Source organism: Ctenopharyngodon idella, chromosome 19 (assembly GCF_019924925.1).
Source record: "Ctenopharyngodon idella isolate HZGC_01 chromosome 19, HZGC01, whole genome shotgun sequence".
Taxonomy (NCBI): domain Eukaryota; kingdom Metazoa; phylum Chordata; class Actinopteri; order Cypriniformes; family Xenocyprididae; genus Ctenopharyngodon; species Ctenopharyngodon idella.
In genome coordinates, this window is record NC_067238.1 from 10,001,228 (window position 1) to 10,016,843 (window position 15,616).

The 15,616-nt window shown below is 38.1% G+C and overlaps 1 protein-coding gene across 2 annotated transcripts in view; it reads left to right on the plus strand.

Annotated features, from left to right (window-relative positions):
* nfatc1 (nuclear factor of activated T cells 1) overlaps positions 1-15,616 on the plus strand; it is a 46,170-nt gene that overhangs the window by 22,147 nt on the left and 8,407 nt on the right. For both annotated transcript variants that reach the window (XM_051873153.1, XM_051873152.1), the window contains exons 7-9: positions 5,007-5,062; positions 8,299-8,431; positions 11,042-11,680. In XM_051873153.1, the coding sequence (XP_051729113.1) occupies positions 5,007-5,062; positions 8,299-8,431; positions 11,042-11,680 (828 nt within the window). The remainder of the gene's footprint in view (positions 1-5,006; positions 5,063-8,298; positions 8,432-11,041; positions 11,681-15,616) is intronic.

The following is a 15,616-nucleotide window of genomic DNA, read 5'->3' on the forward strand; positions in this document are numbered from 1 at the left end:
GTGTCTAATCAAATGCTCTCTAGAATCTGAAGTCCCGCCCCCTCCTACACTATAAACAGACACTGAAGCTGCGACTGAAATAGGTCATTTGTTCACACATTTGCTAGTTTCTATATGGTGAATGGCACATAGTTCACTATAGAGGATATGGAACGATTCAGACAAATTATGCTTTCCATTGACGCAATGAAGTCCGTTTTCGCGTTAGTGTCATGTGAACCACCGCAGCGCGAGCACAGTCTGCTCCGGTCCAGAGAGACACAATCAGCAGCTCGTACACTCGAGTCGGCACAGACCACAAAACGCTTGGACACATTTGAATTCTACAAACAATGCTATATTTTAAAAAGCAATATGGAGGAGAAACGGTTAGAGATTAGCTGTGATCTAGGCAAAACGCTATTTGCTATTTTGAAAAAGGGGAGGAGCTTCCGGATATATCCCGCCCTGTCTTCCTGTTTCATTGGAAATTACGTCAACACAGTGAATAATGCCAAGGCACTTCAGTGGGCCTTTAAGTATTAAACTTCGATGTGTAGATCATTGTGAATCCTGCGGGTATTTAAGCGATCAGACATTTTTCACCTAGTGGACAAAAAACTGTGTGATTGAAGGCCATATCTAGTTACCAGAATATCTTAAGCTCCTTTCACACAGAGAATCCAGAAGATACTCTGATAATGTGATTTTCTGGAATCACATCCCGTAAAGATCCCGTAAAGACGTGACATCAGGATGTGACATGTATTGTCTCCACAGTGTCTTAAGTTTGCTTATGATCTACGATTTCTCTCTCTAGAAACCACGTTCGTGCATTTTTTTCTGATTCGATCATAAACTAGCGCATCACGCTCTGTTCCACTAAGCTGGCAAATGATCTCAGCTTCAGCGTCATCACTATGACACACCACCTTACGGCATTGGTCCTGACATTTGTTTACACAGGGCACGTTCCGGGACTGATCCCTGCAATGTTACTAGGTCCCCATCCTGGGATCAATCTCGGGATCAATCCTGGGACGTGTTTGCTTTCACACAGAAGGCACTCTAGCAATTTTATGGCAATTTTCTGGGATCAACACTCGGTGTGAAAGAGGCTATTGAGACATGGGGTGGGCTTTTTTGACTTGGATCAGTCATCAACCACTCTAGCAACCACATAGCAATGTGCTGAAAACCACTCAGAACACATCGCCAATTGCGTAGCAACACCCTGGCAAGCATCTGTTAAATCCTAGCACAAAGTTTTATACATACAAACACCACATGTAAAATCTCGTTAAAGTTTGATATTTGAAATATGTCAGGTTGACCTTGGCTCCCAAGTAAAGTAGTTCAGGATTTTTATTAGTAATAGTCTTGTTTGCTTCTCTCTGAGCAAGTAGTCTGATATGACGTGGTCAAGGCAAGGCTCAGTCTTAGACAAGAGGATTTTCTGAGCACCTCATCAAGATGAAGTACACTGTGTCCTCATCAGTTCTTCAGCGTAGTGAGAGTGGGCAGGTATTCCACTCACATGGCTCAATCAGAGTGAAGATGAGAGCTCTTATGACCACAGGCTCCACAGTCCTGCATTAGTACTTAAGGATGTCCCAGTGGAGGAAAGGCTCTGAGAAAAGGTTTCACCTCTGTGTAGATGAGGAGAGTAAGAGAACAAAAGCACAAAATAAGAGAAAGAGCACAAAATTTTAGTTTTCAGAAGGGTGCTCGCAAGTGCCCCCTTTGCGGCTGATATGCACCCTCGATGCACACTTTTGTCAAGCCCACACTGAAGCGTGCTCCGCAGCAGACTTCTTCACGACAGTCAAAGCGGTGTTACGTCATGAAAATGCGGTCTCTTGGAAGATTGCGAGTGTTCAGGGTGTGAAGGCCATGGCATGCTGCATTACTAAATTAAAAATTGAAATTGATTAATCAGTTGATTAAAAGTATTTCTTAAGTTAATCAGATATTTCATATCTTGCAGAACAATGTGCAAATATAATGTATATAATGCTGGCTATATATAGTGTATGCAAAAAAAGCAGAATCATTTATGTAAGCACAAAAAATGACAACATGAAAAAACGTATAATTTAAAAACGTATAATTTATTATAAATAATAATACTATACATTATTTTAGTAGTAATAATAATAAAACTAAATCTAATAATAAAAGTAAATATTAACATTGTAATATTTTTATACTTGTTTTTACAGTTATTTAAACCATTCTTTTGCTTTTTAGACAATTTCTTGCATACAGTATCTAGCACAAATTATATAAACGTTATTTTGCACATACATAAACTTGACTTTTTTTGTTTTTTCTAAAATAGTCATTTCTAGCAGACCTACAAAAAAACTGAGGCTGAGAGAAAAGTCTAGAGTAGATATCTGAAAAAAATGACCATATGACATTATGCTGGTGTACCGCAGATCTTGCTCTCTCCCCCATCCATAATTCGAGGCCCCATCCAAGTGGTGACGTCATATACAAGAGTTTGTATTAGGGGTGAAATAGTATCACTGATGGAGACAGACAGTGATTTTGGTCAATTTGGCTCTCTCAAGTCATTTTCTGTTTATTTTTTTTGGAAACATAATTTCAGTTCATCTTTCTAAATGTATTTTGTTATTTCTTAAAAGTAGTGTATATGTCAATTAGGAAAAATGGAATTATAAAGTCTGTGTGAACACTGTCTGTATATGTGCCTCTTTGATGTGGAGTAAAATCGCTGTAGAGAGACAAATTTAACCATAATATAGTTAGTAACTTCATGAAACCGATCTGAGAAAGAGCAGAAACAAAAGAGAGAGCGAAGGAGACAGTGGCAATGGAGGTTCCCTCTAGCATCGCATTACCTTCCAGCAGTAATGACAGACCGTTCCACCACATCACAGACCGCAGCGCGACTAGCCAGGGATGCCCTCACTGTCTGCCCATGAAAACTAGACCCCAGTGTCTAAGCTTTCTTTTAAAATGCAATCAAAATAGTCTCAGCATTCCATCTTTAAAGTCTGAATAATATGTCTGGAATAGTTTGAGAACCTCCAATGGAAAATTTCCCTCGATGCCAGATTCATCGCAATCAGATGTTACTACAGTATTGTTAGCGCGCCTCTAAATCTGACGCTAGATTATCCATTCGTTGCATATGCTGTTGAGTAACGTTATGAGAACTTGACAAGTCATTTGTCTTACAATTTGACAAGCAATTTGTCTGACTTGAAGCTCGAGACCTCATAAATATTTCACAGAGGTGAGAACAATACATTTGATCTTTCTCAGTGGCATAAATAAAGCACTCAATGTCTAGGAATACAGTCTTCAGGGTCTACTGGAGCATATTTGTCATAGAAAATTATCATGGAAAACCAATACAGTCTTTTCCACCGCATTCTGTTTAAACCCTGGAGCATCATCAATGTGAAATGTATGATAGCAATATGCAATTATGTAAAAATATGACAGCAGACAAGCCAATGGAAAGTTTAAAAAGATGCGTTGTCTATTGTTCGAAATAATATTAGAAGAATTTCCTTTCTTCTACTTTCTTTCTTTACTTTTATTCTTTCTTAGACACAATGATACTTTGTTTTCATGTGTGCGTCTGTGGTTTGCCCTAGCGGGTCGCTGCTGTGACCAAACTACCCTGCGGTTTTCTCCTGCTTTTACGGTCTAAGTAAAAACGTCTTTTCAGTGATGTCTTAACTAAAAATAGCAAACGAGACCTTAATATGTCTTTTGTTCCCAAACAATTGTGTGGGAAAGCCTGTTTGCGTTGAAAAACCGGAGGCTGAAAATAGTTAAATAAAACTTTTTATAATGAGGAGAGATTGGAGATCGAGAGAAAGGACAGATGAGAGTCTGTGACGCGTAAGCGCGCCTCACGCTCTTTAGCCAAACAGCCGCTGCTCATTATCTGAAGCAGAGTTTACCAGGCCTTTTATTGGACCCTTCAGACACTATTTGTCATGAGTTGCGAGATTCCACAAGGGGCTGATGTAAGCGACTGGTCCCCCCATAGCAAAAGCACGTCACACGCACACACTTCTTGGCTCTGGTAAGATCATTAGGATTGCATCAGCCCCCCATCTGCCCAAGCGGGTCAGAGGCAGACAGGACATGATGTAATCTCAAGGCTGACTGCAGTATAGCGATTGCTCTTGAAAGACTTTTGGGATTTCTGCCTCTTTAATGTTATACTGAGGTTGTCTACGGCAGTGGGTCTCAACTGGTCTTGCCTGAGGACCCAGATGTCGAGTGGTGACTCAACATTCAACAGTACCAAAATCATATTTTCTTTATTAATATGAACAAGAACTACTTAAGCAAAAAATGCCATTATGTATAATGCATTATAAAAGTATTCATTATAATGCATTATATCCTTTCATAAATAATTTTAACCAAACTTAAAAGGCCATATAATATTTTAATTAATAGATAAGTCTTTTAATATATTATAACTGTGGTTAAAATTATTCATGAGAAAATACAATGCATTATACGGTGCATTACAAGGCATAAAAATACTTTTATAATATATATATATAATATATATATAAAAATTTTAAGTAAAGTGTTACCAAATAGGTTATGAGAGACTGAATAGAAAATCTCTGGGAAAATATTCTGGTAGTATCAGCCATACTGACATATTAAGTGACTACTTTGCACCAAAAATTCACAAAAACAACTTAATAAATTTAATATAAGCTATTTTTCCATCCCTCTAAAATCTGAAAAAAAAAAAAAAATGATTTATTTAACTATACTAACTGCATGGTTATATGGTTCATAATATAAAATACAACCCTGTGTTCGTGGAAAAAGTTCAATTCAATCATCCATTTTTTGCTTTGATCAGGCTTCCATCACAGTTTATGTTGATTTTAATATCAAAATTTCTCTTCTATTCTGAATTGAAGCTCACTCTGTGGTGTATTCCTTAACATATGTGAGGTGAATGTTAATAATATGCCATAAATTTCATCTCTTTTTTAATTTATTTTTTGCAGATGGCCATCACATATGGGAAATGGAGGCCAAAGTCAACAGAGAATCCTCCAAATCTGTAAGTCTTGCATTTTACAAAACATTTTTACACTTAAAAAAGGCAGCAAGATGATCTCCTGAGAATTTATGAATAAAATTATATAAGTATATACATTATTATACAACAAAAAGAGTTTAAAACTAAGAAATGTTTGTTGTATTGTTGTGTTTGAGGTAAACAGGTTGTTTTTTTTGTGTGTAAAGCGGATATAATGTATGTGTGGAGCCCTACTCTCTTCTCTCGGGAGGAAACACACACACACATACACACAACACTCGCACACGCAAACCTGCTCCTTGTTTTCTCTATGGAAGATTCTTTCTGCGAGAGCTCAGGGACCACAGTTTAGACTCTGGGATTAGACTGTGTTTGTGTGTGAACCCTGCACCTGCTCCCCTCACCACACACACTTGTAAGGTAGCACATGTCTGTCCATAGAGCTCAGACTGTTGGATAAAACCCATTCTAACTGCCAGTATTGTCCAGCTAAGAAACTCAGAGCTCTGGAATGTGATAGAATGTTTTAATCAAAGCATTAAAGGGAAAACGCACCAGCTATTTACCATTTTATTTGTAGATTCTCGTAAAGAGAATGTATAATTGCAGAGTGACTCTTTAATTGCTTCTCGGCAGAACTTTCAAGTGCGAGTTTGGGTCCTGCTATCAAAAAATGAGCTAGCTAAAATTCCTTAATTTATGACAAAATTTTAGTAGCTTCTGTCTGAGCTCATGTGTTCATAATAAAATGAAGAGAGCTCTATGGCTGTCATATATTTTTTTTAGGATGAATTAATGTTTGTTTCTTCCCTGCCTGAGCCAAAAGCTCCCTGAAAGCTAGTCTTTGTCTGGTGTCTCTTGGTTCATAACTTTATGAGAGCCTCCACGCCTGGTTTCAATGCTCAGAGAGTGAATGGAGACCATCTGTTTTGAATGGAGCATTAATGTATTAGACAATTTTTTTACAAGGACGCCTTTGATTTCTGCCCCTCCCTGCCCGGCCGTGTGTGTATATGTATATTTATTTAATGTGAACCATTTTCTCACACAGTCTAAACCACATGGCTCTTTTAGTTTGGTAAGCTGGCTTGTGTCAGCTGTCTTTTTTTTCAGTTTTTTTTTTTTTTTGGGGTTGCTTTGTCTTTTCACAAATCGGCAAATCCAAAATATAAAGCACCATTCGTTAATGTTACATTACTTTTTCATACAAACACCAACATTTGAAATAGTTTCTAGAATGTGGTGTTTGTAAATAAGGGGCGGCGCTTGACTTCGACAAGCTTCGGAAAATGAATAACGGAAAATGACATGAAGTTGTTTATATTATTATTATTATTATTATTATTATTATTATTTTCTCAGATCTCATAAATAATACACTGTATGTTCAATAAGGTTAGCCAAATAACTATAGTATCATATCGTTCTTGCAAATTAGCATTCATTGTCTCAATTCTGATATATAATCACCAGTTTTCACCATCCAATCCTTTTTGATAGTTTTTTTGTGTACTACCAATCAAAAGTTTAGGGTTGGTAAGATTTTTTTGTTTTTGAAAGTCTCTTATACTCACCAAGGCTGCATTTATTTGAGAAAAATATAGTAAAAGCAATCATTTTGCGAAATACTATTATAGTTTAAAATAACTGTTTTATATTTTAATATATTTTAAAACATAATTTATTCCTGTATTATTTTCAGCATCATTACTCCAATCTTCAGTGTCACATGATCCCTCAGAAATCATTCTAATATGCTGATTTGCTGCTCAAGAAACATTTCTAATTATTATCACAGTTGTGCTGTTTAATAGTTTTGTGTAAAACGGTGATACATTTTTTTCAGGATTCTTTGATGAATTGAAAGTTCATGAGAACAGCATTTATTTGAATGTTTTTAGTGTCACTTTTGCTCAATTTTTTGCTACCTTGCCCAATAAAACTATTAATTTCTTTAAAAAAAAAAATCATACTGACCCCAAACTTTTGAACGCTAGTGTACATGTGCATTAACTGGACCAGTCTTTTTTTTTTTAAAGTATGATTTAAGCTAAAGAAAGAAAATGTATGATACAATTTTAAGATTTTATTACTGTTTTGATACATGTTATTGAAATGTCATCTTAACAAACAGTTTTGGAGATTTCAGTCTTTCTTAAGTAGGAACTGAATGCCTTTTACCTTTATACAAGATTACTGCTTGGGGGCGTAACCAAGATTAGGCTGCCAAATGACCAGAATTGCCTTAATTTTTTTCACTGAAGAATATGTTTTTCACTCAGAAATACATCAAATTACAAAAGTAAAATGGGTTGTCAATGACAATTCATGTTAAATTTATAGGTAAATGGGTGTGTTGTTGGTGTTTTAACACTTTTAAGTACATTTTTACTGAAGTAAATCTAGTATAGTTGGAGTTTGCTGTAGGCCAAGCATCCCGAGCACAGCTGCAGATCAGACTAATAGATGAAATTCTCTCAAACACATTGTGCTTGGTCTGGCATTGCTCTGCGGCTAAGGCGATGTGCTAATATAAATAGTCTGGGAGCTCACCTGCACATGGTTCTAAAACCTGCAAGAAGACTGATGACTTCCTCTCTGGCTACTGTACAGCACTTCCATCAATTTCTTCTCAGCCACACAGGGTTCATTTCAGGGTGGAGGAAAAGAGGTTGGGGGGAGATAGACAGTTTGACACTCCCAGCACCTTTCTCATACTGTAGTTATAATCGCAGACGGCTCAGCGGTCAAAAGTTCAGTGGTGTCTGGAGACAGAGAGGGGAGACGCGCAGGGGAAATAAACTGTCTGGACGGAGTCCCCGGACACTCTCTCATTCAGGGTGAGAAGCGCAAAAAATAACACCGTCTGCTGCATGCAGTTTGGTTTGTCTGGACCTCATCTGCCCCAAGCTCACAAAGCCACAATCACTGTGCGGCTGTTGGACACTGCTCATGGTGTGAGGTTGAATAACGGAGATGGCGCTGTTAAGGTTTTTGGTATCTAGGAATCTATTTTTTTTCCATTAAAATGCCTGATGAAACTATTCCAAGTGATTATAGGTGAAGTGTTAAAATGCTTCTTATTTTTTTCTCCGCTTAATATTCAACAGAACTAGAAGTAACCCATACAGTGGCTTTTTGGTGTTATAAAAACATGTTTTGTTGTTGTCGTTGTTGTTGTTGTTGTTGTTGAGGATCCTGACGAGCCCAACACTGCAACATCAACTGACTGAAATTGTTTATATTTTGAATTTCAGGTGGCTTTGCTTGTGGAAGTCCCATCATATCGGAACCAAAGAATATCCAACCCAGTTCAAGTGAATTTCTATGTGTGCAATGGCAAACGGAAGAGAAGCCAGTACCAGCGTTTCACATACCTGCCCACAAACGGTAAAAAAAAAAAATAGCCTCTTTCCCCTTTAATTCACTCACGCTTCTTTTTCCAATCTGTGACTGAATTAATTCAGAAGAAATTCTGAAGCCTTTTTTAGTGGATGGAATTGTGGCTAGTTTTTTCTTTGTTAAAAGCATTTCCATAAAATTTGTTCTTTTCCATACCTGCTCCGGGAGCAGTGGAAGGGCAGTGGCAGGGTGGGGTCCAGTATGTGAATGCTATTATTCAAATCCAGACTGGTTGCCAGGTGAATAGAAAAAATGACTTTACATCTGAAAAGTCCTAACCACCGCTAATTCCCTCAGGCCCAGTGTGCGTAACCAGTGGGTGGTTCAAAGGCTTGAGTCAGACCCAGCTTGTCCCAGCCCTGTCTCCTGAAGTGTGGGCACTGCAACTGCAGGCCGTCCCACTCACACTGCAGTACTGTCTTTTTTTAGACTGTATGCTGTAAAGATGTTGCAAGAAATCTGTCCAGCACATTTTATGAATAATTGTCTTTTAGAGCAGAGGTTTTCAGGCCAAAGACCCCTGAAATAATCATTATTTATTTATTTTTTTAAACTATTATTGCATCATTTTTTTAATTATTCTTGATGTGCAAGTCATATACTTGTACATTAAATATTAAATGTACTTAATACATTTTAATGTGGGTGGAACAATGGAACATCTTTTTAGGGCCGAAGTCATCAGGCCAAGGGCAAGAACCCCTAAAATAATAATATTTATTGTTATTTTTTTTAACTGTACCTAGAGGTGCATCTTTTTTAAATAACTATTATTGATGTGTAGATTCATATACTTGTACATACAATTTTAATTTATGTTCCTAAATTGTATTTTATGAATTTAATTGTGGGAGGAACAATGAAACATTTAGCTAAACTTTAGCTAAAGTTAACATGTTAACACAAAAATTGTGCTATAATTGGCACATTGGACCATTGCAGACTCCTGTTTGTTTGTTTATATATATATATATATATATATATATATATATATATATATATAATTTTACCTTTTAATATAAGACTTTCATTAAGTGTTAAGATAACCCTTTTTTTATTATGATTATGAGGAGGAGATTTATAGACATCCATTTATCTAATTCTATTTTAAAGAAAAAATTATAACCCTGAGTCTGTGTATTTAATTTCATATTAGTAAAGAATGACAAATGGCTCCTCACGAGTATAATGAGTCTATAAGCTTCAGTGGGAAGTGGTAAAAATCTGAATCATCTGAGATGGCTTTTGGGGTTAAAAATGAGGCGGAGTGACAGATAACTGCCTGCCTGTATAGTCATGTGCTAGAAGCCTCATTTCCCCTTTCAGGGCTTAAAATAGGTGTCTAGGCTCTATTTTAAACCTGCGGTTGATCTGGGCGGCACAGATAGTTCCCCTTTTCTCTGTATTGTTGATAGAATGCAAAATAAAACTTCAGGGCTTCTGTAGAGGCATGTTGGTGTGAGGGATGTCTCATTGTAGAAGAAAAATAAACTGCTGCTGACAGTCTGTTGAGAAATGCAGCCAGAAGTTAAAAGGTGAAATGTAACGTCATGAGGATGAAGAGTTTGTCAACAACAGCTGAATTCTCCCCAGTAGCTCAACATCTGTTCGCCAGAATCAAATACACCAAGTAATACCAATGAGGTAGTTTTTAGTTGTAGTTTCAACTAGTCATTATCAGGCTTTTTAATGAAACAAAAAGACATGGATGATTTTGTGAAATTGCATGAAAATGCATTTCCTTTTGAAACAGAAAGTCGTATATTTGCTAGTCAGATGAAGATGTTGTTGGGGAGGGAAATTCTCATTCTAGAAATCATCTGATTGGGCAAAAATAGGTCATCAATATTTTGGGGCTTTTTTTCCTGGAAGAAAAAGAATACAATTTTAAAATGAACTTGGTATAAGTCTAGTATAAGTTAATTTTGTCATAAGCATATAGATGGCCTCAGAAGCTAAACGGCATGAACTGAAAGTATACTATACAGTACTCCATTTTTTTTCTTTAAGATGTCTTTAAAGGCACCTTTGCTACTGTGTATATGTTAAAAATGGGCAGCCTCACTGCTAGTTTGAACTCCATGCACTCGATATGTAGGATCTGCTGATCTGTTTCTAATCCAGTCTCAGTCCAATTCTTAGCAATTTGGCTCTTTTAAACCTGAGATCCCATCTTAAAATGACACTGAAAAAAAAATGCTGGATTTTTTTTGTAAAGCAGTGGATGTGAAACTACTGTAGCAGTAAAATATTTCATAATGCACGCTTATATGGTATTAGCACTGGGGGCAGATCCAAAAAAAATAGCCCTTTTATTTTCGAAAGCAGCTGGAAGGCTCTTGTGGTGATGATTCATCCCTTTTTTCCCTCTTTCTTTAAATATTTTCAGTTGGGCGGGAGCGCGTAGCCTCAGACACATAGTCTCATTGATGAGAATGTTTGTTTCGCTGTGGGTATCCTAGCCACAAACCCACTCACTCGCGCTAGCTCGCATAAAGTCACATGAACCCGGAACGTGTGTTCATTCGTTTTTCTCTTTTCCCCCGTTTTCTTCATCTGATCTTTCTCTTTGCTCTCTTTTCCCCTTCGCTTCCCCAGTTCCAACCATAAAAACAGAGCCGCGCGACGACTACGACCTCCCCCAGGTATGTGCACCACTCCATCCAGTTGGGTTGGCGCTGCATCCGAAGCCCTACTACAGCCCCCCCGCGATGACCCCCATGATGCCCTCAGAACTAAGGCCCTGTGTGGCAGGCTCATTCGCATCGAGCCCTCAGAGACTTGCGGCAAAGCCCACCTCCCTGTCCTGCTCGTCCTCCCCCAGTACCAGCCCCAAACTACAGGATCTTTCCCCACCTCACATCTCCACTAAGTGCCTATCAGCGGGATCGAACCTGGGCCCCCAGTCTCCTACAATCCCACACGTCTCCACCATCCAGCCCACACCCGGACGCTACCCACAGTCCATCCTCTACCCAACAGGAAGTGCCGCATCCTCTCCAGGGTCCCATCCTTCCACTCCAAACTCCGCACCAGAACTCCCCTTCACTCCCAGCCACAGTCTGAACCAATCACAGGCCACCAGTGAGGCCTCTGTGTTAGCGGCTCAGATAACCAAAGGACCAGTGAGGAGCGGGTCCTCCCCCCTCCTACAGGAGGAGGAAGACGCCCCTACCATGCTAGCTGTCAGCATCAAGCAGGAACCACAGGAACTGGATCAAATGTACCTAGATGATGGTAAGTGACAGCACAATATTCAAGCGAAATTTAGTGACCGTATGCATCGTAGTCTGGTGATGTAATGCCCAACAGATGTTTCTAATTGCTTGATGTTTTTGCCTGAGTGCTCCCTCACAAAATTAAGACTGTTAAGATCCAGCGCTAACCGTACTGCCACAACGACAGCGGCCCTGTTCCATGATGTTTAATATATCGAGAAAGCAAGTTAAATTAACTGGAAAGTTAATGAATGACTTCATCGGTTTCCCTTCAACTTTTGTGTTAAATTTTAAGCATCTGTGGAAGAAACATTCAACAGATGGAAGAATTTTAATATTAGATCTGTCTATTAAATCATGAAAGCTAATAGATAATGGTTTTCTAGTCATATAGCCAGACCTTTGACTAAATAGCGAAAGGTCTGATCTACATCACAGCTTATTCTGGCCCAAAACCGCCAACTTAGACAGAAGGAGACTGTCTGAATGACATATAATACAAAAAATCACAGTTTAACAATAATAGGCCGCTATGGAAAAAATAAATAAAACAACAGCCTCTGAGAACAGTTTTACAAAAATTGGTGAAAAATGTGTATAGAATTTTCAAAAATCAAACAAATATAGAAAAGGAATACACTATTTAAATCCTACACATTTAAATACTACTTTGACTACTATTTTTATTAAATTGAATATCCCTTATCCAAAATAAACCAGTAAGTACAACATGATACCCAAGTAGCACTCTTTGCTTTTATTTATCCTGGCAAACTTTGGCAAATCCAGTGTACATTTCATCTTTATAAACACAACTTTTTTTTCCAGGCCAACTGATTAAAAAAACCCTTTTGTGCTCTGACTCCGGAAAGTGTAAAGTCAGCCAATCAGATTAGAGCTTGCCAGATTGAGAAAGTACCGTCCAGTTTTGTGTGTAATATGCATCAAGCGGTCTCTGGCCATTCCATGGGTGTACAGACATTGAGACTAATGGCTCTCTAGTGTATTTGCAGAGACCCAAACCTTAGTGGTTATGAAAAGATCTGCTGAAACATCACATGGTGCTTCAAGCCCAACAGGAGGTCACTTTTCAGCGCTGTCATTTAGTTTGCATCATGCTGATACACAAATAGTCTGGACTCCATCCACCCCGCAGCTTTTCAACACTATAGAACATGTGACAGGCCATCAGTATTTCTCAAACCCTGTGTCTTCCTAGGGCTTCTGCCCTAAGAACACTATTGCATACGTGAAACTCCTGTATGCTAATTTAGTGAAGGAAATTGTCTTAAATCATTCTTTAGACAACAAACATCATGCTAGCGATCTAAGACCCTTCCTTGGAGTTTAAGATGTCGGATAGCGGATTACAGATGCCATAGTGGTTTCCTTAGGTTCCAGGCGAAGCTTAAGTCTTCATACATTCGAGCAGTTGAAATATAGTCCATACCACTCAAGCTAAGCGGAAACATGAACAGTTATGCATGGAGTAAGAGCAGGATTTTTTATGGGTTTGCTTGTCAAAATTATTACCTGTCATTTCTCCCCTGGCAAAATATAACACGTTTTAGCGAGCACTAACACGTCTCCCTGTGTCATTATAAGTTCGGATTGCATTTCTTCTAGATTGCAGCTTTAATGGACTCTGTCAGGTGTGGCATTCAGGGAGCTTGTCAACCACTCTCATTAATTTGATTTGAAGCAGAGGCACTTTTCTACAAGCACAAAACCATCGTCCGTCATGCACGGCTGTCAACATATCTAGTATTGAGGGTTTCTGAGGCTTTAGTTGTCTTATTATTATTGAAGATGTTCTTCTTATTATATACAGTACTTGAATAGGTTGTCGGTGTGATGAAGGTACTTTTAAACTTCACAACCAACCACTTATCCAATACTTCAGTCTTCATTTACTGTTCACTCTTTCCTCTGATACGGTCCTTCTGTTGTTTTCCTTTGCTTCTTTGAGGAGGGGTTACAAAACCTTTTACTCATGGAAACTCTTACAAAAGCTGGCTGCGAGCCTGGCTCCTGGCCTTCACCAGCCGTAAGCTTTGAGGGGCCTCACTGCAATAAAGCACACTGACTTGGCCGCTGCCGACGCAAGCCTGTGGCTTGAGCGCTGCCAGGAAGAGTGATCCAGCTCGGCCCGAGCCAAAGCAGTAGATCCTGCCGTAAAGGAGGGGGTCACTATGGGAACCGCTCCATACCACGTGACCCACGAGCTGGGTTCCCCATAAGAAACCACAACAAACTTTCCAATTCAGCCTGTGGGGCTGTTAGGAAATGTATGTAGGAGTGGTGAGCAGTTTGAACATTCAAAGCGTTGAGCAAGTACAGTGAGGACTTGTGAAACATATTTATGCTATAAATAATAGAAATGTTTCCCATAAAGTGATAAGCATTTTAAACTTTAGTCCTGTTTATGAGTTGTTAAGGAGTCTTGACCAGTGCTTGAAGTAATAGTTCACCCAAAAAAAAAAAGAAAACTCATCATCATGTTGTTCCAAACCTATATGACTTATTTCTTTTGTGGAGCACAAAATAAGATGGTTTAAATAATGTTTCAACTGTACAATGACAGTCAATGTGGTCCAAAACAACACTGGACCAATTTGACCCAATGTATGGACCCGTCACCTGAGAAGTTTTTCCACATAAGTAAATGACAGAATTTTCATTTTTGGGCAAACTATCACTTTAAATAATGTAATTTGTTGGGTGCTTACATAAGAGTTTAAATAGAAGAGATTGGCTAGACATTGGTAGACACCTCCAAGTCGATGACTAATGTTATTGTAATTTTGCTAAAATTGTAGCAAAGGCCAAATACATCTTGTGGTCTGGTACGTGGTCAGGCTAACATAGTTTTTGAGGAAGATATACCCTTGTGAGTCAATTATGAGGCCGGTTATTGCGTAGATGAAAAATCCCTGTGTGATCGTGATCCTGACCCGAGGTCTGTTTTTCTTGTCTTCTGCTGATTAAAACAATTAGGACTACTGGGAGTTTTGGCGCTTGTGGACCCCTTTAATGAAGCTAACAGTGCTGGTGGGATAATTGTTTGGTAGTTCCTTGTTCCCCCATTGTTTCCTGAAGGTAGAGAGCAGGCCAGGTCTCTGGGCTCTATCACACGGATCCAGCTGCTGCTTATCCTGGTCCAGCAGGAAGCAGGTTCTTGGATTACCTCACATCCACATATTCACTTCCCAGTTAGAGTCACAACAGCAATCTCAAAGATACAAGACCTTTATATTAGAGTTCAAGAGGTTTGTTTGTCAAAATAAATAGTATATATACAAATAAAATCTAAAGAATATTTATTTATTTGTTTATGAACTAATGGAAGTCCTTCATTTAATCAGAAAGATATGTTGCTAATTGGTTGCTAAACAGGACGATGGCTGTAATCAGGAAGAATTCTGAACCTTTTATTTAAAAGTCGGAACCACTAAATGGAATGGAATGTGGAATGGACATTGGATGGATGGCTCATCATGCCACACTTTCCTCAGCAGATCTGATTTGAATGATTTAATTTTGAATATTTAGACATTTACATTTATGCACTTGGCAGACACTTTTATCCAAATCAAATTACATTGTTGAAGCTACATTTTATCAGTTCATGCCAGTGTTATTTTACTATTGTCCAGGTATTATTATCGTTTTTTTAGTATTTTGAATTAGCTTTTATTTTTGTATTTTTTTAGTTTTATATTAACTATTGTATTATTAACTATATAATTTAGTTTTCATTTATTTTATTTCAGTTTATTTCCAATTATTAGTTTTAGTGCCTTAACTTATTTTCATTTAGCTTAAGTTTTTCATCTTATATTTGTTTTATTTTATTTCAGCTTTATTTCAACTAAGATTTTTAAAAAATATATATTTTATCCGTTTTAACGATAATATCCCTGGTTCATGCATTCCCTGGTAATCAAACCCATGA